Source organism: Podarcis raffonei, chromosome 3, assembly GCF_027172205.1.
Source record: "Podarcis raffonei isolate rPodRaf1 chromosome 3, rPodRaf1.pri, whole genome shotgun sequence".
In the NCBI taxonomy this organism is placed as follows: domain Eukaryota; kingdom Metazoa; phylum Chordata; class Lepidosauria; order Squamata; family Lacertidae; genus Podarcis; species Podarcis raffonei.
Genome location: NC_070604.1, coordinates 86,922,963 through 86,947,514, shown reverse-complemented (window position 1 = coordinate 86,947,514; position 24,552 = coordinate 86,922,963). Strand labels below are relative to the sequence as shown.

The window sequence follows — 24,552 nt, the reverse complement described above, 5'->3', positions numbered from 1 at the left end:
ATAAAAAAAATGCAGTCTAGAGAAACAACAACAGAAGTTTTAATTGAGGACCTTTCAAGCCACCTCTCACATGGCAATCATCACATTACAAAGTATATATAGTGGCCCAAATTGAATACATTGTCCATAATAGTGGTTGTAACATAATCAAGTTTAAAACTTGCATTCTGCATGCCTGAAATTAAGGAGCCAGAAATATTAGTGCTGCAACTGTCTTTAGATAACTAGAGGATATATGGAAAGCACCCTGTAAAATAACATGTTGAGATCAGTGATTGCAGAAGATTGATTCCTGTGACCCCCAAATCAACCCTAGGTGTGCAGCGAATCCAATGTGCAGCGAATCCACAGTTGGCTGTGGAAGGGAAGCAATCACATAATTGCTTCATCTTGGACCCAGATCAATTGTCATTGCACAATGAGATGAGTGGAAAAAATCACCTCTTTGTGTACTGAAAACCATTCTGGTCACACGAATAGTAATCAATGACCACTTTGCTACATGTTCGAGCCCTGTTAGGGCGTAATGTGAAACAAGCTTAAATCTCTCCTAAATCCACACAATTGCATTCATGCTGCATTTTGCATTCTGCATGATTCGAGCAAGACATTTTCCCCCATCACAGAATGGTATAGTGGCAGTTTCGAATTTGCCACTGAGCTGCATTCGCAAACGCAGGCACATAGACATGCAATATGTGTCCCAATATAGGATAGGTACATTTTATCCTAAATAGCTTTTGTTATTGTTGTTTAGTCGTTTAGTCGTGTCCGACTCTTCGTGACCCCATGGACTAGAGCACGCCAGGCACTCCTGTCTTCCACTGCCTCCCGCAGTTTGGTCAGACTCATGTTTGTAGCTTCAAGAACACTGTCCAACCATCTTGTCCTCTGTCGTCCCCTTCTTCTTGTGCCCTTCATCTTTCCCAACATCAGGGTCTTTTCCAGGGAATCTTCTCTTCTCATGAGGTGGCCAAAGTATTGGAGCCTCAGCTTCAGGATATGTCCTTCCAGTGAGCACACAGGGCTGATTTCCTTAAGAATGGATCGGTTTGATCTTGTTGCAGTCCATGGGACTCTCAAGAGTCTCCTCCAGCACCATATTTCAAAAGCATCAATTCTTCGGCGATCAGCCTTCTTTATGCTCCAGCTCTTACTTCCATACATCACTACTGGGAAAACCATGGCTTTAACTATACGGACCTTTGTTGGCAAGGTGATGTCTCTGCTTTTTAAGATGCTGTTTAGGTTTGCCATCGCCTTTCTCCCAAGGAGCAGGCATTTTTTAATTTCGTGACTGCTGTCACCATCTGCATTGATCATGGAGCCCAAGAAAATAAAATCTCTCACTGCCTCCATTTCTTCCCCTTCTATTTGCCAGGAGGTGATGGGCCCAGTGGCCATGATCTTCGATTTTTTGATGTTGAGCTTCAGACCATATTTTGCGCTCTCCTCTTTCACCCTCATTAAAAGGTTCTTTAATTCCTCCTCACTTTCTGCTATCAAGGTTGTGTCATCTGCATATCTGAGGTTGTTGATATTTCTTCCGGCGATCTTAATTCCGGCTTGTGATTCATCCAGCCCAGCCTTTCGCATGATGAATTCTGCATATAAGTTAAATAAGCAGGGAGACAATATACAGCCTTGCCGTACTCCTTTCCCTATTTTGAACCAATCAGTTGTTCCATATCCAGTTCTAACTGTAGCTTCTTGTCCCACATAGAGATTTCTCAGGAGACAGATGAGGTGATCAGGCACTCCCATTTCTTTAAGAACTTGCCATAGTTTGCTGTGGTCCACACAGTCAAAGGCTTTTGCATAGTCAATGAAGCAGAAGTAGATGTCTTTCTGGAACTCTCTAGCTTTCTCCATAATCCAGCGCATGTTTGCAATTTGGTCTCTGGTTCCTCTGCCCCTTCGAAATCCAGCTTGTACTTCTGGGAGTTCTCGGTCCACATACTGCTTAAGCCTGCCTTGTAGAATTTTAAGCATAACCTTGCTAGCGTGTGAAATGAGTGCAATTGTGCGGTAGTGGGAGCATGCTTTGGCACTTCCCTTCTTTGGGATTGGGATGTAGACTGATCTTCTCCAATCCTCTGGCCACTGCTGAGTTTTCCAAATTTGCTGGCATATTGAGTGTACCACCTTAAGAGCATCATCTTTTAAAATTTTAAATAGTTCAGCTGGAATATCATCACTTCCACTGGCCTTGTTATTAGCAGTGCTTTCTAAGGCCCATTTGACTTCACTCTCCAGGAGGCCTGGCTCAAGGTCAGCAACCACACTACCTGGGGTATATGAGATATCCATTTCTTTCTGCTATAGTTCCTCTGTGTATTCTTGCCACCTCTTCTTGATGTCTTCTGCTTCTGTTAGGTCCTTTCCACTTTTGTCTTTTATTATGGAAATCTTTGTACGAAATGTTCCTTTCATATCTCCAATTTTCTTGAACAGATCTCTGGTTTTTCCCATTCTATTGTTTTCCTCTATTTCTTTGCATTGCTCGTTTAAGAAGGCCTTCTTGTCTCTCCTTGCTATTTTTTGGAAATCTGCATTCAATTTCCTGTATCTTTCACTATCTCCCTCGCATTTTGCTTGCCTTCTCTCCCCCACTATTTGTAAGGCCTCGTTGGACAGCCACTTTGCTTTCTTGCATTTCCTTTTCATTGGGATGATTTTAGTTGCTGCCTCCTGTATAATGTTATGAGCCTCCATCGATAGTTCTTCAGGCACTCTGTCCACCAAATCTAGATCCTTAAATCTGTTCCTCACTTCCACTGTGTATTCATAAGGGATTTGACTTAGATTGTATCTTACCAGCCCAGTGGTTTTTCCTACTTTCTTCAGTTTAAGCTTGAATTTTGCTATAAGAAGCTGTTGATCTGAGCCACAGTCAGCTCCAGGTCTTGTTTTTGCTGACTGTATAGAGCTTCTCCATCTTTGGCTGCAGAGAATATAATCAATCTGATTTCGATGCTGCCCATCTGGTGATGTCCATGTGTAGAGTCGTCTCTTGTGTTGTTGGAAAAGAGTGTTTGTGATGACCAGCTTGTTATCTTGGCAGAACTCTATTAGCCTTTGCCCTGCTTCGTTTTGAACTCCAAGGCCAAACTTGCCAGTTGTTCCTTTTATCTCTTGACTCCCTACTTTAGCATTCCAATCCCCTATAATGAGAAGAACATCCTTCTTTGGTGTCATTTCTATAAGGTGTTGTAAGTCTTCATAGAATTGCTCAATTTCAGTTTCTTCAGCACCAGTGGTTGGTGCATAAACTTGGATTACTGTGATGTTAAAAGGTCTGCCTTGGATTCGTATCGAGATCATTCTATCATTTTTGAGATTGCATCCCAGTACAGCTTTTGCCACTCTTTTGTTGACTATGAGGGCCACTCTATTTCTTTTACGAGATTCTTGCCCACAGTAGTAGATGTGATGGTCATCCGAACTGAATTCTCCCATTCCCATCCATTTTAGTTCACTGATGCCCAGGATGTCAATATTTATTCTTGCCATCTCATTTTTGACCACATCTAACTTACCAAGGTTCATGGTTCTTACATTCCAGGTTCCTATGCAATATTTTTCTTTACAGCATTGGACTTTCCTTTCGCTTCCAGGCATATCCGCAACTGAGCGTCCTTTCGGCTTTGGCCCAGCCGCTTTATCAGCTCTGAATCTACTTGTACTTGTCCTCCACTGTTCCTCAGTAGCATGTTGGACGCCTGGTGCTAAAACCTCTTTCTTAATTGCTACCTGCTAGTTAACGGAGCTTTTTCTTAATTATGCAGCCTTAACTCACAAAAAAACTTTAAGATCCTGTTTCAAACAGATGCCAAGAGGACACTCTATTATATTCTGCACCATCATGGGGTTGCCATACTGGTGCATGTTACCAGTGGACTGACTTACCAGCATCCATCAGATCATCAAGCAAGACCACTTAGAAAATGGGACCTGAATTGTACTGGTGGGAAATGTCTCTGGTGCTGGTGGGAAATGCTATGTGACTGAACTGGCAGGCAGGACTTGCATCTGGGGAGTCCAGGCGGAATACCAGCTATTAGGAGTCAGCAAAACAAAGCACGGAGTTGGTGGCATTGGGAGGCAGCTGAGAACCTGCAATTGTGCTTATTAAGCACATGTTGCTTTTCAAAGGATCATTAGAGACGAGAGAATAGTAAATACATCTTATCGTGGCATAGAAACAAATTACATTGCTAAAAATTTAAGCTCGGAGCAGCTTGATATTTTTCTTCCTCTAGCGCCAGCAGGGCTGGGTTTTCGCTGTTCTCGCTCGTTTGCTTTCCCCCTTTCAGAGCGGTAACTTGCCATTATTACAGAACCATAATTAAGAACACAAGCTTGCTGCTGATTGCTTTTCATTATCATTCATTTAAACGAGAGGAAAAAGCGGCCCATATTTGTTCTCGGGATTATGAACAGTAATAGATTCTTTTTGAGGGCTTTAGCTTACTCCTGGGATTTTCCTGCAGTGAGCCTTGGACTCCTGCTTCATCGCCAGTTACATTACAATAAGCTTTCTGGGAGATGCAATCAGGGCCACAAGGGCAACAAACAGGGGGAAGCATCCACAAGAGATGCTGTTTGGCCTCCCAGAGGAGACTCTGATGCTTCTGGGTTCTGGATTACACCTAGAAAGTCAGGTTGCTGAGGAGGCCAGGAGGGCTTTTTATCATATCCATTTGGGGAGATAGCTGGATTCATTCTTGTTTTTCAGATCTTGCTTTTCAGAAACATTGCTGAGGGCGCAAATCAGGCCCCCAAACTAGGGATTCGCCATTCATTTATATTAATGAATGTTGCTTTCTGAAGCAGCTGACTATTTAGTCCATATCTAATTTGACTCTTAATGGTTGGGGTCAAGTGAATAATTGTTTCTCTCTCTCTCTCTCTCTCTCTCTCTCTCTCTCTCTCTCTCACACACACACACACACACACACACACACAGTGCTTTAGTATGCTCACATATGTTTGAGTGCATTTTGATTTTAACGCTAATACTGGTCTCAACCCAAGTCCAAGAATATGACTGGCTGAAGCAAAATAAAAAGGAAATAACCACTTTGGGCTGGATTGGAGAGTTGAAGACTCCTTTGGTAATGCTTGGTGTTCCTTTGGGAAGAATGGCAGGATAATAAATAAGCAAAGGCTCTATGTGCTTCAGGAGTTCTCTTCCTGAACAATTGCATATATTTTGAAATCGCTGTCATGCCGCGTTCTCACTGAAGGGGGAATGAGAGAGAGATGTGAGCATGTGTTGACCTCTCCCTTTGTATCACCTCTCTTGTCTTAATGACTAGGATGTCAAGTGGGGGGTTCAAGTCTTCTCTAATTTCCCATTATGCTTCTCCCCACCTGACTGCCATCATCTGTAGACAGTATCAGTATGAAAGTTTCTTCTATTGTCTGAAAAGCAGGATAAGGAGGTGCTTTGTGGAGGTTGTGTAATGGTGTTACGTATGTCATTAGATTGTGTAATGGTGTTAGGAAGAAGTGGAAAGGCTGTACACAGCTTTGTCCTGAAACACTTTAGGAAAGGAATATTGCATTTAGAAAGTATTATGGGCAGAACAACACAATAGAAAACCACACCTCAGAATTAACAGGAACATGTTTATTTATATTTGTTGTCCTCTTATACGAATGTCTATCCCACCTCTCACATAAATGTCAAGACACGCTTCATCTAAGATTAAGCTTGCAAGCTTTTTGCCCAGCCCTGAACCTCTGCCTTGAATTTGCAACCTCACCTGCAGAAAGGAAGTATCAGCACATCCCACTGCTTGCTTGCTTTGCTATTGCATAGACTTTTGCTTTTTGCTGAGAGACGGTCCCTTGCAGCTGTTCTCCCATAGACTTCTATCTGTTACAGATAGACTGAGCATAGCGATGTTGTCTTTGAACAGGAGTTTGCAGAATATTTATATGCAAGGTAAACGGTGGTTAGAACACATATTTTTGCTTTTCTGGGGACATTTTTGGCTTTCTGGGACTCATTGCACATTTCATGTAAATACTTGTTAGTGAGACCCAGTGCCGTTAATTTTTTTATATGAAATAAAATAAAAGTTAGCTTCAGCAGGGAGGAAGTTGAAGCAAAATGAAGCGGTATGTTTTCCCTGCCCACATTTCTCTATTTCAAATCCTCCATGTTTGCCATCACAGCACCTGTTTGAATCCTGCAGAGGGAAAGATAATTGGGGAGACAAGTTGGGCAAGAAGCCTATGGGACGGGAAAATGATTGAGCAAACACATTCAGCACTGCTTCTTCACTTATTGTGTGTGTGTGTGCGTGCACACACACACACACAGAGAGAGAGAAGGTGCTTTTGAAAGAATGGGAGGGAGGGTGCATCTGTAAACAGGTAGTTGAGATATTGCAAATGGATCACTGACAACAGGGTTTGTTGGTTTGTTTGAGTTTTACTGATTGGATTTTCCCTATAAAGGGTAAATCCAGATTAAGTTGAGAGGGGAGGAATGCAGGCTGGCATTTTGATTCCTACACTGTTGTGTGGATGCTGCAAAACAGCTTGTGTCTATGAGGAGGACCCGATCCCACAATAAACACCTGCATGGAATCTCCCAGAGACAGACATGAGAAGCCTCCGATACAGGTTTGCATATACAGTGGTACCTCAGGTTACATACGCTTCAGGTTACAGACTCCGCTAACCCAGAAATAGTGCTTCAGGTAAAGAACTTTGCTTCAGGATGAGAACAAAAATCGTGCTCCGGCGGCGCGGCGGCAGCAGGAGGCCCCATTAGCTAAAGTGGTGCTTCAGGTTAAGAACAGTTTCAGGTTAAGTACGGACCTCCGGAACGAATTAAGTACTTAACCTGAGGTACCACTGTCTAGGTATTGGGCACCTCAGCCTCTCTATTGGGCTAACAGAAAAGTACTAAATGTTTCTACCAGAAGTCATGTCGGAGGTTTTGCAAGTCCTCAGACCTGACCTCTGTGAGACCTCGGAAGTACCGCTACGCCGCTGCTGCTGTGTGACGTCATGACTTTATGTCACGGGCACCATTGGGCACCCATAACCTGGGGCCCAAGTCAGCATCCCTGGCCTGCTAGATCTAATTTAGAATTTCTGGAGTAAGCTATAGAGCTGCTCATCAGTCTCTTCTTTCAGCCTGCCTATGCCAAAGCCTCTTTTAATTGTCTTCCTATGAAATGCCAATCTTGCGTGATTTCTGCCATGAGGGACCGACGCTGCAGTCTGCAGATCATTTCTTCCCATAAATTTCACTCACTGATGCTAACTTGGATTTAAGTGATCTGTGCATTACATTCAGACATCATACGCAAGAGAATTGTAGCAAGACCAAGACACGGAGGAGTCATACTTCCAGAATTAGTCCTACTGATAAGCAGGAACATACAAGAGGAGATAACAGGGTCCTTGTGGGGAGTGAGATTTCCCCATTACCAGCCATTCCTGGAAGTGGGAGTTGTTCTTTCTTTCCTCCCATGCATGTTATTTGGAAAGTGAATTGTCATGTGAGCAGGTTATAAATATTTTAAAATAAATAAAATTTTAAAGGGATGGGGAGGGGGGCAATAGGCTTGATCCCCAAAAATGGCTGGGGGGGGAGAAGCCCCTCTTGCCACATCCCTTTGGGATGACATGGTCCTTGTGGTGATGGGGGATTTCACACAGGTGGTGCACTTTTCCCACCTCATGCATTGAGAGATGATGGGGAGGGAATAGGCAAGATCCCTGAAAAAGGCTATGTGGGGAAAGAAGCCCACTCCCCTCTTTCTCCCAGTGCAAGGTGAATGGGGGGATTGCTCCCTTAAACTGCCTTAACTGCCTGTAGAGGTGTGCCTGTGTGCACTTGTATGGGAAAGGAAAAAGAAAGATGACACAGGACTTAAAACCTTCTCAATTTTTATTGTACTTCACAGTGGCATGTGACACAGACTATTTTTAGGAAGATACATTGTGGTGTAAGGAGGTTTCTGTCCCATCCTGGGTTCGTTGCAGTCAGCACTGCTTCCCACTAGGATTCAGTTTAGCTAAGTTTTTCATCTTGTTATCCCCTTTGGCGGAAATTTGCATAATTATTTACATTTCAGTGGAATGGGAAAGTTTTTAAAAATGCAGTATACATGCAGGTCCCGCTTACCGAACACAATGCATTCCCTGGGAATTGTTTGTTAGGCAAGCGTTCACATAACAAGTCCACAATCTCCATGGATTCTTATGGAAATATTTCTAATCTAATTTGTCCAGTCTCTCTTCCCCCCTCCCTCCCTGGTTTCTTCCAGAAAAGGCTGCAGCCAACCAGCAAAAAAAAAAGATAAATTATTTGTCTTTCTTGCTCCCTGATTTGTCCATTTTCTCCAGCTCTCTGATATATCCTATCTACCCTACTCCCTGCCTGCCTGCCTGCCTGCTGGTTTCTGCTGACCAGCAAACACAAACAAGGAAGGAAGTGGGCAAACTCTGGCTGTTTGGATATCTGAATCTGTGGTGTGTATAGCAAAGTTTGGGTACCAATTCTTTGTGTTTGGATACCTGAATTTTCACATAACAAGCGGGTGAATAGCAGGACCTGTGTATATAACATCATTCTTTACATACTACTTGCAGACAAACAAACAAGTTAATACCACTCGTATTTATTTGCATGAGTTCCATTCCTGACCTCCAGTGAACATGTGAATTGCAGGAATTTCCACTCCCATTTCTGTTTCTGACAGAATTCTCTGGCATCCAAGTTGTGTTCCATGCAGGGTGTCCCATGAGCAGCCATTGCATTTGCAAAAACAACAACACACCAGCTCAGTGAGAACTTCCAAATGAAAGGGGCTTCAGTGTGGAAGGCACCCTGATTGTTATGCAATAGGGGACTGTGAAGAGTGAAAATAGTGAGCTATCTCTATTCCTGCTTTGCTATCCCAAATGTCATTCAGCAGGCTTTAAGCATGTTCCCCTTTGCCTGTATGATCAGCTGCTGCTCACCATTGTTTCTGGCCAGGCTAACTAAGTGAGATTTATATTGAGTGGAAACTGAAATCAGACCTTTTCATCCAGAAACCTCTAGCATTTAAATGCATCCCCCTGGGTTACTGTATCTAGTATCACAGCTGGTGCACTTCTGTGTACCAGGCACTCTTCTAAATGCCAGCTCTGGACTTTAAAAAGAGCCAGAAGCAGCCACTGCTGGCTCATATATTGATTGTTTCCTCACATTTGTTATGAGCCTTTATTTCATTTTCTGATTAATAACAGTTGTTGTTTGTTAAATTTATTACCCACCCTTCAGCCAGCAAGCCACAGGGTGGGTTATTGCAATTTTAAAATCAGCATTAGAAACAATTAAAACAGATTACAGTCACAGGAATAGGGTGGGTCCTAAAAACACTCAGGTGTCAAAGGCCTGGGTGAAGCCGAGAGCCATACAGCGATGGTGCCAGACACACCTCTGTGGAGAAGGAATTCCATAATTTAGTTGTAAGAACCAGACAAATAACAAATGCAAATGTGGGGGGAAATACCAAGGCACTTAGGCATAACTACCATGGTGAGCTTTGATATTTTGCAAGGAGCTGGCAACTGCCGCATGGCAACCAAGCACTTGCATGTGCATTGTGAGCAGTTGCACCCAAGAAAAGCCAGGCTCAAATCAGGTGAGGGGGAAAGTGGCCAAAGAGGAGGAGAAAATAAAAATTGCCAGTGAAGAGGTAAAATCTTGAAAAGGAAATTGCATGATTGCAATTATTCATTCTTTCATTGAATTAATATCTCATCCTTCCTCCCAAAGGAGCCCAAGGCAGCAATCAATAGCTGACTCAGCATCTTCTGTGTTTCAATTGCTTCATAAGTGATGGGGCTGAAGGACAGCTATTTCCACTTCCTTACAGTTCTTACATTAACGTTTAGGAAACATACCTTAGATTCCTGTCTGCCATCAGGCCACTGAGGAATCAGCGCCTCGGTAATAACATTCCAGATGTTTGCGAGTAAGCTCATTCCTCTGCTTCTTCCTTCTGAACTGCTTTTATCAATGAAGGTAGGAGAGTCATCAGAAAGCTGAGAAGGAGGGAAACCCGTGAGATTTCTTAGGGGTGGAGCCTTAGAGTACTCTAATGCTCCATCCCTAGAGGGGGGAAACAATAATGGAAATGCTCTCAAAATGCATGTTTACAGTTGTGACAGTAGCAGCCAGAAGAGCAAATCTTGCCACCTTCATTCTTCTGAATTACTATATTTGAATATCCTGCATATCCCACACTTTCCCACTATTTGGTGAGGGTTTCACCACTATCAGTATTCCATAGTTTTCAATGCAATAAAAAACCCCCTAATATCAGGAATGAGCTACTTCATTCTGTTTACTGGTAGGACCAGCTGTTATCATTGGGTGGAAGGCACTCCACCATAGCTTGGTTTAGCAGTAGAACCTCTTCCACAAGATGTCTGGTTGCAATGCACAAATGATCCAAGCACCAGACATAAGAGCTGACCTCCAAACCAGCATGTCTCTTCAGTATGGCCCCTAGCCATAGTAAAACTGTACATAGTACAGAGAATATATTGTTATCCAAATGTTTTAGGTAACCCCCTGCTATTCAGATGAATGAGGCTGCACAATATTCAAAAAGCATTAATTAATCAGCCTAATCAACAGAACAGCTGGGTCACTTCCCCAATTTACACACTTGCCTCCTCCTTGTGCAGGTCAGTTTCTTCCTCTGGAAAACAGAAGGAGCAATGAGATTAATCTGCTTTCCAGAGACACTCGCCAGCCTTAATTGCTATTTGCAAAGTGCTCTCTGCACCTCCAGCGGAGGCCATGTGGAGGTATTTGACACTTTGTTGGCTCTTGCTCCTTCCCTCTGTTCTGTGGCAGAGCTGAAACTTTCCGCACAGGTATATTGGTTTGCTTAATGGCCGGGAGCTCAAAGCTGGATCACTTTTGCTTTTCTGATACTGCTTCATTTCCTTCTTTACTTTGCCTTCTCCTCCTTCCTGCAGGTGCCAGAGTTCATTTTCTGGATAATTTGACCCACTTCTGTCTGTGCAGCTATGTTCCTTGCCTAGAGGGTTCTAACCAGAGTGTGCTAACATAGGATTCTTCATTGTACTGAGTCAGGATTCTCTACCCTGACTGGCAGAGGCTTTCTGGGTTTTCAAACTCAGGTCTCCCAGTTCTACCTGGAGATGCCAAAGGTTAAACCTGGGACCTTCTGCATGCAAAGCAGATGCTCTACCACAGAGCTACAACCCTTCAAAACACTGTGTAGTTGGATTTTGAACTTACCCGCTGGCACTTTCTTTCTGAAAGTGTTGAGGATGTCAAGGCTTCTGGCTTCATGTAAAAGATTTCCTCCAGGTTTCTGTTATATTTCCTCAGGGCCAGTGCAGTACAACAAGGTTGTTGATTTGTCCAATAACTGTCAGATAGTGTCTACAGTGAAACCATTTGAGAATCAATGTAAGATATTGTTAAAAGTGTATTGCCACAAATCAGATCAGACTGATTTCTGGAGGCATAAATGTCCCTGCTAAAACTTAGCAAAGCAAAACTAGCCTGTGACCAATCCTTATGGTCAAGCCATGCTGTGGCTAAGTCAATCTGATCTCCTTCCACTGGCTGGTGTTTCCACTAGTTCCTTGTGTAATTGTGCAAAGATACAGGTATAAATTCGTGCAATTACACTGCTTCAGTATGGACACTTCCTGGAAGTTTAAAAGATTTTTTAAAACACCAGTTTATGACAATGCCAAACAGTAACACCCCCCTCCTCAGGTGGGGACCAGTAATAACATTTTGAGCAAGACGTAGCTCTATGCCGTGGGTGGGCAAACTAAGACCCGGGGGCTGGATCCAGCCCAATCGCCTTCTAAATCTGGCCTGCGGACGGTCTGGGAATCAGTGTTTTTTTACATGAGTAGAATGTGTCCTTTTATTTAAAATGCATTTCTGGGTTATTTGTGGGGCATAGGAATTCATTTATCCCCCCCCCAAAAAAAATAGTCCGGCCCCCCACAAGGTCTGAGGGACAGTGGCCTTGCCCCTTGCTGAAAAAGTTTGCTGACCCCTGCTCTATGCTGTGTGATGGGGTTTACTTACAATTTGGTAGCTATGCAGGGGGGGGCAGGGGAACACGACCAATTCTGGCCTTGTAAAACCAGCATCGCTGACATCTGAGCAGTAACATAGACAAGAGTCAAAGAGGATATTGCCTGTTTTGCAAATCTGTGCTTCCACTTGTTGATGAAGCAGGAGCATGAGATGAGCATGACAAAATATTCAAATCTTTAAATAGGAACCACAGGATGTGGAGCAATCCTGCACCAGCCTCACATCTTTGACAAATACAGGCATGACCTGTATTTATGCCATGCTCAAAGCTGGCAGTGGTGCAGATGAATTCAGCGCCCAGTGCAAATCAAGTACACATCAGAGTACACACATTGCACTATGCACTATTCATTCCCCCCCCCTCTCTCACACACACACATCTATACATATCTGTCTGTTTCTCGCTCATTAATGTTATAACCTTGGGAGTATATATTTAGGCAATGACCATTGGCATTTATTGGCCAACTTGCAGAGATTTCTTGCTTTTCTACAATTTTCTACAGTTCTTTCTGGCTTATCCGCCCAGAGCCAACACATGCATCATCTTTACTGGACATCTTTGAACTTCTTCCAGTTTATCTAGTCTTCTGACAGCAAAGCAGCCAGAACAGTGTCCAGTGTCCAAATGGACTTCTTCCAGAACTGTGGAGGGACGCATACACCCTTCTTAATAATACAACTCATTTTGATATTTTCCATGTGATTATTTGCCCAGTCCTGATAGTTTTCTATTTGTGTGCTCTGTTGCTTCCTATAGCTAACACACCTAAATAAGTGGGTGGGGGGGAGGCAGAGATGATTTAGGTAAATTTCCCATACACTAGTTAAAGAAATCCACTGGTGGTGTTATTTAAGTGATAGAGCCATCAGTGAAGAGCCACCACATTTAACAGTGACATATGTGTAATTCCAAGCCAGCACTTCACCAAAGATCATCCAAAACATTTCTCAGCATGGTTGAGATTTTTAAGATAAGATGGGGAAAAGCGAGGGCCGAAAGGTACAAGAAAGGATAAACACCTGCTGCTGTGAATAATAAAAGCCTAATTAAAATGTTAAAATTTCCCAAATTGAAATACATCCAATATGTGCTTACAATTAAATCATCTCTTTAAGATATACAAAATGTTTGCAAGACATGTTTTTAATATGGGGAGTTATTCAGTGTCTCAGTGTGTCAATCATTCCATCAAAGCAAGCATATTGGCTGGCCAGGTGAAACAAGCCCCACCCTCCTGTGTACTGTTCTGGGGGTCCCCCTCTACAAAGCAAAATTCAGATGACATGTAGGTGGGTGGAGAACACCCCATTATAGAAGTGGAACTCCACTGGCAGGACTAATTAGCTGAATCCCACTCAAAATATTTTAAATATATTCATTATAATAAAGCACCAAAATAGTGTCTTTGCCTCTTAACCCTAATTTAAAATGACCTTCCCTCCTGCCTCACCTGCAAGAGCCAACCTCCATGGCACTGAAGGTATGTACATATGGAGACTGGGAACCCATCAAATATTGCTCCATGTCATCACAATTTATTTTGCGGTGAACCACCCCAGCAGCAAGAAATTAAATGCAAGTGCAAATAGCAGCTGCCAAAAGGTTACTACTTTCATAGCACAGCAGAATGAAAAATATTGGGAATGGGATTTTGCTGTAGCACAACCTTCTACAGAGACATCCTCTTTTCATAGATTTAAGGTCTTCACTGGTAAAATCAAACACCTGCAGTATTGGGATGTGGAGCTTATGACAGAGGGAGGAGCCAAGAAAAGACAGTGCCCAGCCATATCATCATCATCATCACCACCACCATCACGAAAGGAATCTGCCTAACATGTTCTTGTTGCTTATCTGCCAGTTCTAAGTAGAGGCTCTGTGGATAATGCCTTGTCAAACGAATCTTTCACTTGCTTAGCTGATAGAGACAGCAATTGGTTCCAGTGTGGAACGATTTAAATCTCCAAGCCAGAAAGGCCTGGTTCAAAGCATTAATTTTAATCAAGTTTTCCATTTAAGGAAAAGTCAGCCTATCCATAATGCAAAATGACTAAACTAGTCTGACGGGCTTTGTTAGGCTTCTCCCCAATGTCACAGAGCCAGGGGCAGCTGTTATGGTATGTTACCTTCTCTTCCTCCCTCATTCACAGTACTGTACTGAGGTGAACGAAGCTGGACTAGGTACATCCATTTTAATACTACCACCTTGGTCAACAAGCAAGTGATGCCATTACCAAAACTCAGGTAGAGAATACCTACCCCTCACCCTGCCTCCCACACTTAGGTAGCAAATACCTGGAAACTGCCAAACTGTGTCTGATGCATATTTTCAGACTCACTATCCACATTCCTTAACCATTATTATTTCTCAATAGCTTCAGATTTAAAGTGTGTTGGAGCAATGATCCCCAATTATGTGGACAGTTCTACTAGGCAGAGGGCCTTCTCGGTAGTGGCGCCTGCCCTGTGGAACGCCCTCCCACCAGATGTCAAGGAAATAAACAACTATCTGACTTTTAGAAGACATCTGAAGGCAGCCCTGTTTAGGGACGTTTTTAATGACTGGTGTTTTATTGTGTTTTTAATATCCTGTTGGAAACTGCCCAGAGTGGTTGAGGAGGCCCGGCCAGATGGGTGGGGTATAAGTAATAATTAATAGCAATTAATTAATTAATTAATAACAATCAAGCAGACATGAGTAGAACCCCTTGAAGATCTTCCCCGTTGGTAACTGAGGGGGTGTGAGGATATAGGGTTGGGGTTTGCATGTGCAAATGCCTAAACACACCTCAAATGTTAAGGTGTTTGTGTTTTTCAAGGCAAAGGTCCTGTATTGAACCAAGCCAGAACCATTAACGAGAAACATTTATTTGAGGCAAGTCAGGAAGCATATAAAACATTGGGGGGGGGGGGGTTGAGAGGGAGAAAAACAGATTTCCGAGTAAAACGCAGCCCAGTCATATACATAAGAGCTGAAGACTGAGTGGTTTGTATGGCTCCCCCCCCCTTTCCTTTTCTTTAGTATTTAAATTGTAATACTGACGTCTGTTTTTAAATGTTTTTATTTTATACTGGCAAGCTGCTTTGTGCAGATAGTTATATTTTGAAAGAAGTGTCTCATAAATAAATGTATTTTTATACCACTGCTTCTCTACAGAACTCAAATGGGCTTGCATGTACATGTTCCCCTCCCTTATCTTCACAATGAATGAGAGGCAGGTTAGGCTGGCAGATGGTGACTAGACTAAGGTCACTAGTGAATTCTGGAGCTTGAGTGGAAGTTCGAACCTGGGCCTCTCCAGGGATCCTAGGCCGCAACCTAACGCCTGCAATACATTCAACCATTACCCAACAACAACTGCGAGTCCATTTTCAAAACAGCCTTATTTAGCTACACAGCAGTATAGTCAAACATGCCACAGGGATCACTCAAGTCAATGCATTCACTACCTGACAAATTGAGATTGCTGAATTTTTCCATCTCTCATGACTTGGCCAAACGTAGCACATTTCCCATGAGAACAAGATAGGCACAAGACCTGATGAACAGGTCTTTAAGTCCTAGTGCGTTCAATGAGGCTTACTTCTCAGAAGAAATGCACTGTTTCTGGCCTTAATGCTAGGATGAGGAAGCACCCTTACGCACCCACCCTGAGGCTGTTGGGTCACAATTCCCCTCGTCCCTGAACACTCGCCATGCTGGCTAGGGCTGATGGGAGTGGAACTTTAATTTCTGGAGAGCGGCAGGCACTCCCCTTCTCTGCCTTAATGCATCATTAGCTGCCCTGGGCGCAGCTTGATTCAAGGAAAAGGGGTTGTACAAAGAAGGAGAACTGAGTCTAAATTCACATTTTTGTCGCATCCAGCATGTAGGAAATGGAATGTACCAGCTCTCCCTCTTTAAATGGTTTCAGTTTGGTTCACATGTAATTCAGAAGAATAATGCTTAGTTTTCCTACCAGTTGCTGGAAACTGCAGGAGGGGAGAGTCCTGTTGTACCCAAGTCCTACTTCTGTGTTTCTCACTGTGAGAACAGGATGCCTGACTAGATGGGCCACTGGCCTGGTCTAACGGGCTCTTCTTATGTTCCCAAATCTACATTATGTCTAGTTGGTACTGCAGTGGACTCAGATTGACTGGGAATTAACTAGGTTCCAGGGGGGATTCTGAGGGGAAACACGAACCGTAGGGCAGGAAAACTTTTGAATTGGCATGGCAAACTATGTGTTGGTTTTTGAATAGCTGCCGTTCTGATGCATTTAATTCACTGGGAGAACTAGCGTGCAAGACCTAGTTTAGATGCAGGCATAGAATGGCCCCTAAGAGAAAGGAAGAGGTTGCTGTGGAGAAGCAGTGTGACTCCAGTGTCTGGTTGCCGCTCTCTTACAGGCTCCTTAAACCTCTTGGTTCACGTGAAGAATAAGCAGCCCACTCAAGCCTTGTCACTCAAAGGGGACAAAGGAAATGCCTGGCAACAAGCACATGTACCTATCAACCCTGCAGGACCTTTCCAGGTAAGCAGATCCTTGGGGGCCGAGGCAACAAGTGCCAACTCACATAGATGGGCTAGCGGGACCAGCAGCAAAATAGCCGGAAAACTTGTTTACTCTTAGTTGCTGTGGTTGTAGAAAAGAAGCCAGAGTCAAAGCCCCCCCCCCCCCCCGTGAGCTTATTAACAACCTACTTCTCTCCATGAATGGTCAGTTAGTGTTGTTGCTTGAGCAGCAGGTAGCCATGTAAGTGCATGCCTCAATCTGTCCCCAAATTAATTCACACTTTCATCCGGTATTTTCCAGTCTGCTGCAATTGGTTTATTTTGCACAACTCTGTGCATCTATCTTGTCATCTGCTAATAAAGAAAAATGTTGTTGTTTTTCACATAACGCACAATAGATAAGTATGTCTCAGCCATCAACAGATATTTACAAATCAGTTACCTTTCCTGCCCAATCCTTTTCAAAGTTAATTAGCTTCCATAGGCAAAGTAGCCCTGTTAGTCTTTTGCAGCAAAAACAACAAACAGCCTTGTTACATCTTAAATACAAAGTTAATGAAGTGGCTAATGGCCCATCACAAAGCCATCTATGGCTGTGACCCGTGACCCTAACCATGCCTACTTGGAAGTAAGTCTGACTAAAGAGATTCCTTATTTCCATATCTTATGATGAGCTTTGCATGCCATGGGTTTTAAAATTTCACAGTAGGAAGCTGACTATCACTGAACACAATGGGATTTACTTATGAGTAGACATAGTTAGGATTACACCGTTAGTGTATATAGGCTGCCTTTGGCAACAAATACTTCAGAAGAGAAAAGCAGACAGGTGCTTGAATATGTAATGAATATGTAAATAGCAAACGACATGCATGTTTTTAAAAAAGTTAATTGTGGAGAACTAAGGTAGATATCCTTCACAGCAAGAGTCTGTGTTGCAATGGAGGTTGAATAAGCAGACTGAAGGAAAATTGCTTGTTCAACCAAATTTCTCTGACATCCTTAGCACCAGGCTACTACTTGTAACTGATGCTTGAGTCAAGAGCAATGAATCTGCTATTGGCCTCCTAATTATAGGGCAGTTTGTGAGACCCAGACATGCCTTTATTCCCCATCTGTGGTAATTCATGGTGATACTTACGCATTTGTCTGCTAATACATGGCTTGAGCAGCTGTTGTGTGCCAACTGCCTTGTTATTGCCAAATACAAGGTGACACGAAAGTTTATAAAATTATGCATAGCATGAAGAAAGTGGGTAGAGAGAAGTTTTTATTCCTCTGCCATGACACTAGGGTTGCAGTATTTCAAGAAGTAAAATTCCTGAGATTTTTTTTTTAGGAAGATCCCAAAATTTTTGGGATTTTTTTTGGGAAGCAACTCAAATTGTTCAGCTCTTTTGGGAAAAACTCAACCCAAAATAGTGATTTAAAGCTTTTGGAGCTGTTTCCACTGCTTTCCCCATCACATTGCCATACATCCGGGTTTCCCCTGATATTTTGCCAATCGGCAAAATTCTCCCGATGCCATTTTTACACCCAGAAACCAGGACATGTCAGGAACTTTCCTGATGTATGGCAAGCCTACATGACACTAGAAACTGTAGAAATCCAGTGAAGCTGAATATTGGGAGATTCTGGCCAGATAAAAGAAAATACTTCTTTATGCGTGCAGTTTGACTACAAAACTCGCTCCCACAGAATGCAATGATGGCCACCAATTTACATGGCTTTGAAAAGAGGATTGGGCAGATTCATGGAGGAGAAGGCTATCAATAGCTACTAGCCCTGATGGCTGTGCTCTGCCTCCGAATATCAGTCGCTAGAGACCACAGGAGAGGAGAGTGCTCTTGTGCTCAGATACTGCTTAAGGGTTTCTAACACGCATCTGGTTGGTCATTGTTAGAACAGGATACGGTACTAGGTGGCCCCTGGCTCTTACTACATTTTTATGTGTGACTGTGGGTAGAATTAAATGTTATGGGAGACGTGTGACTGCTACCGGTAACCCTACAATGCAGTAGCACAGCGATACTATGTTATTCAGTTTTATTTCTGGATGTTGTCAGAGAGAAAGGAGGATGAAACTCTGGACCACTAATTTTTGGTGGCAACTACATATTTCCTATAATGTGTATTCCAGCACCGGGACTATCCATGTTAGCAGAATGTTTCTTGTGGCCTTTAAGCCAGGCACGTTATTACTCTTGTTATCTATAATTGGGTATATAGGAGTAAGCTCACACATTTGCTCTAAGCATTGTTTACTTTGCACAAGTTTTTAGAGGCTGTCATCATTTATTTTTTTACTGACCCTGTGTCTTTAACAAGCACTTTAACATGCAGTAATTTAGGCAGGGGAAATTTTTCCTCCTGTGGAGATCCATGGGAAGAAACACTTTGCGAAAACATGCTGCTGGTTAGACTCAATGACCCTTGTGGTCCCTTCCAACTCTAGGGTGCTGGACAAGAATGGGCCATTGGCCTGATCCAGCAGGACTCTTCTTATGTTCTTAGAGTGTGGTGGTGCCATGAGGACACTACTGCTTCCATCGCTGCACTTCATGAGCCACCACTGGGTTTTCTATGGCTGTGTGCTGAGACTAGGGAGAGGTTTGCAGCCCTGTAATTTGTGGTGAATGTGAATACAAGGACAGCTGTCATCTTGCAACTGTAGGACATTCATATATGAATGTTACTCCATTTCTGGGTATCCTTATTATTTCATATACACTTTATTTCTGGAGATATGACACATAATGGATAAACTGCGTTTAGGTTTAATTTCAAGAGCCAAACAAATTTATAAAGGTTCTCTTGTGAATTATATGATGCTCTTTAAATTTAGAGTTGGGATTAGGAAAGGCCCCTCCCCCACCTTTCCTCTGTAACTGGCCCAAACTGAGACAGGATGCTGTAGCAATGCAAAGCTATACTCTGTGACATTTGCTTGTGGTGATTCAGCAACTGGTTTTGCTTGTGCTCAGGATATAACTAAGGTTTTGTGTGCATTTCTTTATTTTGATGTAGTATTTTATTTTGTTACTAAATTCTATATTTTATTAAATTTCTACACCGTCCTTTATCCAAAGCTCACAGTGTAGTTTACAATATAAAAACACAATAATGTACAATAATAATAAACCCACAGTTTAAAAGGCCAGATTGTTCAATGAACTAAAGGCCTAGGGGAGGAGGGATGTTTTTGCCTGGTGCCTAAAGATATGTAACAAAGGTATGAGGCGAGCCTCTCTGTGGAGAGCATTCCACAAAAGGGGAGCCACCACAGAAAAGGCTCATTCTCATGTTGTCACCCTCCAAGACCTCTCATGGAGGGGGCACATGAAGAAGGGCCTCAGGTGATGATCACAGCTTCTGGGTTGGTTAATACTAAGAGAGGTGGTCCTTGAGGTATTGCAGTCCTGAGCCACTTAAGGCTTTATAGGTCAAAACTCACACTTTGAATTGTGCCTGGAAAATAATTGGCAGCCAGTGCAGTTGGGCCAGGATTAGTGTAATATGCTCAAACTGTCTTGCCCTGGTGAGCAACCTGGCTGCCGAGTTCTGCACCAGCTGAAGTTTCCAAACTGTCTTCAGAGGCAGCACCACATGTAACGTGTTGCAGTAATCTAAGGTACAGGTTACCAGAGCATAGACAACAGTAGTTAGCTTATCCCTGTCCAAAGCTGATGGAAGGCACTTGTGAAATGGATTCAGAAAGTACCCCCAAGCTACGTACCTGCTCTTTCAGAGGGAATGTAAACCTATCAAGAGCAGGCAATCACCCATCAATCTGCTCTAGGGAAGCCACTCACTATCAGTGCTTCAAACTTATTTGGATTGCAACCTATATCTTGCAACCTGGACATTGGAAGCATACTTTTAAGTCCCTCAATGTAGAGGCAGCTCCAACTTCCAACTCAGCTGTTTGGTGATTTTGTTGACATATATATTTTTACTGCATGCTTAAGAGACATTTTCTGTCCCCAAGGAATCCTGGGAACTGTAGATCAGGGGCAGGTAGGAGGCAGGGACACATAATTGTGAATATTATTAGCACCCCATGGTGGACCACAGTTCTCAGGAATATTTGTAGAAAGCCGTAAGTGTTGAATAGATAAAAAAACAGATGTTAATTTGTAGTGTAAATAGGTCCTGTGGTCCGAAAGGGTATTATTTATTATTTTGAGCTGCTGCTGCTGCTTCTTGTGAGGGGCAACCCACAGGTGTTTGTTCCTGGAGAGTTCATTGTGATTGTTATGCCCTGCATCTTTATTTTCTTTGTTCAGGGAATGATTCCTTATGAATGCATGTCTGTGTGTTTGCTTTGTTTTACTTAGCTCTGAAGTGCATATCATGCTTTGGGGTGCCATAAAACAATGATCTTGTTACTTGCAAGTGTGCTGTTTATGGCTTGTAGCTCGCTTATTGCTGTGTGCTTAATGACAATGGGGGTGGGCAACTAATTTGTTATCATTCAGTTGCTTATGAGCCTGCTCCAGCATACATTGGTTTAATTCATAGGCTGCTTTGACTCTCATTTCTGTTATAATGTTTCTGGACCATTTACACTTGACAGTGATGAGAGCATAAATAGCAACAATCATGAACCCAGATTTCTAGGCACACAGTAACATTGCCATTTGGTCATATGCCACAAGGCTTATGCAGGGCAACATTATTATTTTTATTCTATCTGGCTCATCAGGGGGTCTTGGCTGGGCCCTCAAAAACTGGTGATGAACCTGGGGCATTTCCAAATGACCGCATCAGGTGTCCTTCATAGGCATTTGAGCTACTGCATCAGTCTCCCAGCTGACTTAATAGGTGGAGGAATAGTTTTACTGTGAAGTATGGTGAAAGAGGAAAGGGCTCTTGCATCTTTCTTTCTTTAATGGTTGTGTAGGAGAGGCAATATCAGCAGGTGTAGCTTGACACAAGGGGAGGTGAAATCTCAAAGAGAGACACATCCCTTCAGACTTTATCCTTTAAATTGAAGCATGTGGGAGGTAAGGAACGTAGTAGAGACGAATATTTTCTTCTCAATACATGGACATTGCTCGTGGCAGGCTTGAGTTGCAGCCATCTCTTGCATAATAGGATATGAACACAGAGGTTGGCTTTGCACCTTAGGGAATGGGAAGCGACTGAGCCTTTGCCCTAAGCTTCCCGTAAAGCCTTGTAACCATAGGAACAGCACGCATGGCATGGGCTAATGAAGCTGTAACTGCCAGGCCTCAAGAATGAAGGAGCCCCCTGTGATTCCAGAGTAAGCAGGACAGAGGCAGGAACAAAGTTGTGGCCTTCACAGTGGTGGGTTTTGAGATATTTTAGCACCAGAGCAAGCATGAATCCTGCCTCAAACAAAAGAAGATGCAGCTTGATTCGTTCCCTCCTTAGCTGGTTGCTTTTGGTGACTCACCTCCTATCCTAAGTCCTGGGGCAGATAACAAAACAAGGATGACCCATTAAAATGAGGAGGACATGCAAGAGTATATGCATACTTAGGTATCTACAACTCCAGTTGTATACCACTGACACACACAAAAACTGCAGTGTTTTACGTTGCCTCTGAAAGACGTTCAAGCTTGGGGGCAGGCGCATTCAGTAAAAGATGACTCGTGCTAAGGGGGTGAGGTAAAGGATAGCAAAGATGTGACGAGACAGGAAAAGATGCTGGTTGAAATGTAATGTTGTACTCATGTGATTGCGTCTCCAGCTCATTTACCACACAATCCCATAATTGTCTGCTCAGAAATAAGAGTCAGTGGATTGATTTACAATAAAGCGTGTTTTCCTATTAAGAGTGTAACTGTTGGGAGTAAGCACCATTGGGCATGGTGGTATTTACTTCAGAGTAGACATGCATAGGATCGCACTGTTCCATTACTCAGCACTAACAGATGAGCTTCCTTCCTTTTCCTAAACCATACCTCTTCTCACATTGCTCATTTGATTCAATCTTCGTATGCGCTGCTCCATTTCCCCTCTTGTCTATGTCCTGGTTATTTTCTGAGTCATCTGCCATTTGAACCCGCTGATAAGCCTAAAAGTGGATTCTACGCTGATGATAGGGCATGGTAAACACAAAATGATCCCAAGAGAATTTAGGCGTTTTTCTTCCTTTTAAAAAACAAACAGTATCTTGGAGAATGGGCACGTGAGAGTTTAAGGGGTTGGGTCCCTGGCCGGCTACCTGAGATCCTTTCCAACTCTGATGTGCTTTGCCTGCAGATCATCTTTGAAGGCGTCCGTGGCACAGGCTCAGAGGGAGATATTGCCATTGATGACGTCACTCTAAAAAAGGGAGATTGTCCAAGGAAGCCTGTTGTCCCAGACAAAGGTAATGGGTTATATTTGGCGTAGTGTTTGAATACTTGTATCCCAAATCAGAAGTAAAGGTTGGGAGAATTCTGCATGTTGACTTGACTGTTTTGCATATTTGCTTATAGCAGCAGGGTCCATTATTGATTAAGGTGTGTGTACCTGCCTCACTTGAATTACTTCGGTGTTCCAAAGTGGAGTCAATGGCACAGAGGAGATTACTGGTGGAACAAGAACTGGGAAACATGCCACACTATCACCCGATGCTTAACCAATTTTCCATATGTTGTTGCAAATGGTTTATTGAGCCTCGTAACCTTTGACATGTTCGTTAACCAAAGTTGCTCTTTAGAACCCTTAATCATCTTCGTTGTCCCCCTCTGCACACATTCCAGCTCGTCAACATCCTTGAACTGGACACCATACTCCAGGTGTGGTCTGACTAAGGCAGAACAGAGTGGTCCTGTTACTTCTCTTGATCAGGATACTATACTTCCTTGAATAGCATGAGCTTTTTCTGTGGCTGCATCACATTGTTGTTGTTTATACTGCAAAAGCAGGAACACTTACCATAACTAACCCTTCTTCTTTCTTGCCCTGCAGCAGTTGTCCTTCCAGAAAACGGTGCCATCACCCAAGACAAATTTCCCCTCTGTGGACCGTTACTTTTCTTCCTTTTTGTCCTGCTCAGATGATAGCAAGCGAGTACGTCCGTCTTCTGAGACTTTCCTCCTCCTTTCCTACTTGGTCACCTCTGCTCCTCTTCCTCCCCCTCCTCACTGGCACACCAAAGTGTCCATACCAAAGACTGATAAGCATGACGACCCAAAGGGGATCCAGCTCAGAACATGGAAGGATTCCTGGAGGAAGTCATAATGTCTAAAAGAAAAAGAAAACAAATCTTGATTATTAAAAAAAAACAAAAACACAAGAAAAAGAGGGAGGAAGCAATGGAAAGAAGAGATGGAAACAATGGAACGAAAGGCAAAGATGAGAATGACAAAGCTATTTAAAAGGATGAATGAAAGCGGGGGAAAGCCACATTTCCTTGGGAATAGTGGACAGGACTTCCTCAGGGAAGTGGGAACTTTTGTTTTAAACAAAAACAAAATATATTAAAGCACAAATTTCTACAAGAACTGTTACCTTCTTTACCACAGAGCCTCAGTTTAGGAGACAGTCTAGCACAGCGCCCCCTTCTGGATCTCTGTGTTATGACCTTTCCCTGGCTGGCTCTGCCTACCATCATCTGTCTGCTGCAGCACCGCCTCACCTTTCCGAAAGAGCATCCCACTCGTCTCCATTGGGGGCTGCTCCTCCCTGCGTGCCGGTGACCACGGAATCTCGCCCCCACTGCATGTGCTTCAGAGTCTCCATATGCATTTTCAAGACTCTCATGTATTTACTTGTCCATGTGCAATTTGCTTTTGACCCATCCGTCACACCTTTGTGCCCCCCAACTTTCGCTCGGCAAAGCAGAGAAAAAGACTCGTTGCGGATGGTGGAGATGGATGGAAAAAATCTGGGGCAGACGTAAGCTGCAGGATCAGCTGTTGATCTCCTCTGCCCCTCCCTCTTTCCCCCCTTCTTAAGCTGCTCAGCTCTCCCTCC

General features: G+C 43.2%; 1 protein-coding gene across 4 annotated transcripts in view; it reads left to right on the top strand.

Moving 5' to 3' along the window:
* The window catches only part of MDGA1 (MAM domain containing glycosylphosphatidylinositol anchor 1), a 233,727-nt gene extending 209,647 nt beyond the window's left edge, over window positions 1-24,080 (top strand). For 2 of the 4 annotated variants that reach the window (XM_053382910.1, XM_053382912.1), the window contains exons 15-17: window positions 16,515-16,639; window positions 22,852-22,960; window positions 23,545-24,080. In XM_053382910.1, the coding sequence (XP_053238885.1) occupies window positions 16,515-16,639; window positions 22,852-22,960; window positions 23,545-23,636 (326 nt within the window). In that variant the 3' untranslated portion in view covers window positions 23,637-24,080. Of the gene's footprint in view, window positions 1-16,514; window positions 16,640-22,851; window positions 22,961-23,544 lie in introns of those variants that run through there. The other 2 variants (XM_053382911.1, XM_053382913.1) reach the window with 2 other exon arrangements.
* The last annotated feature ends 472 nt before the right edge of the window (window positions 24,081-24,552 follow it).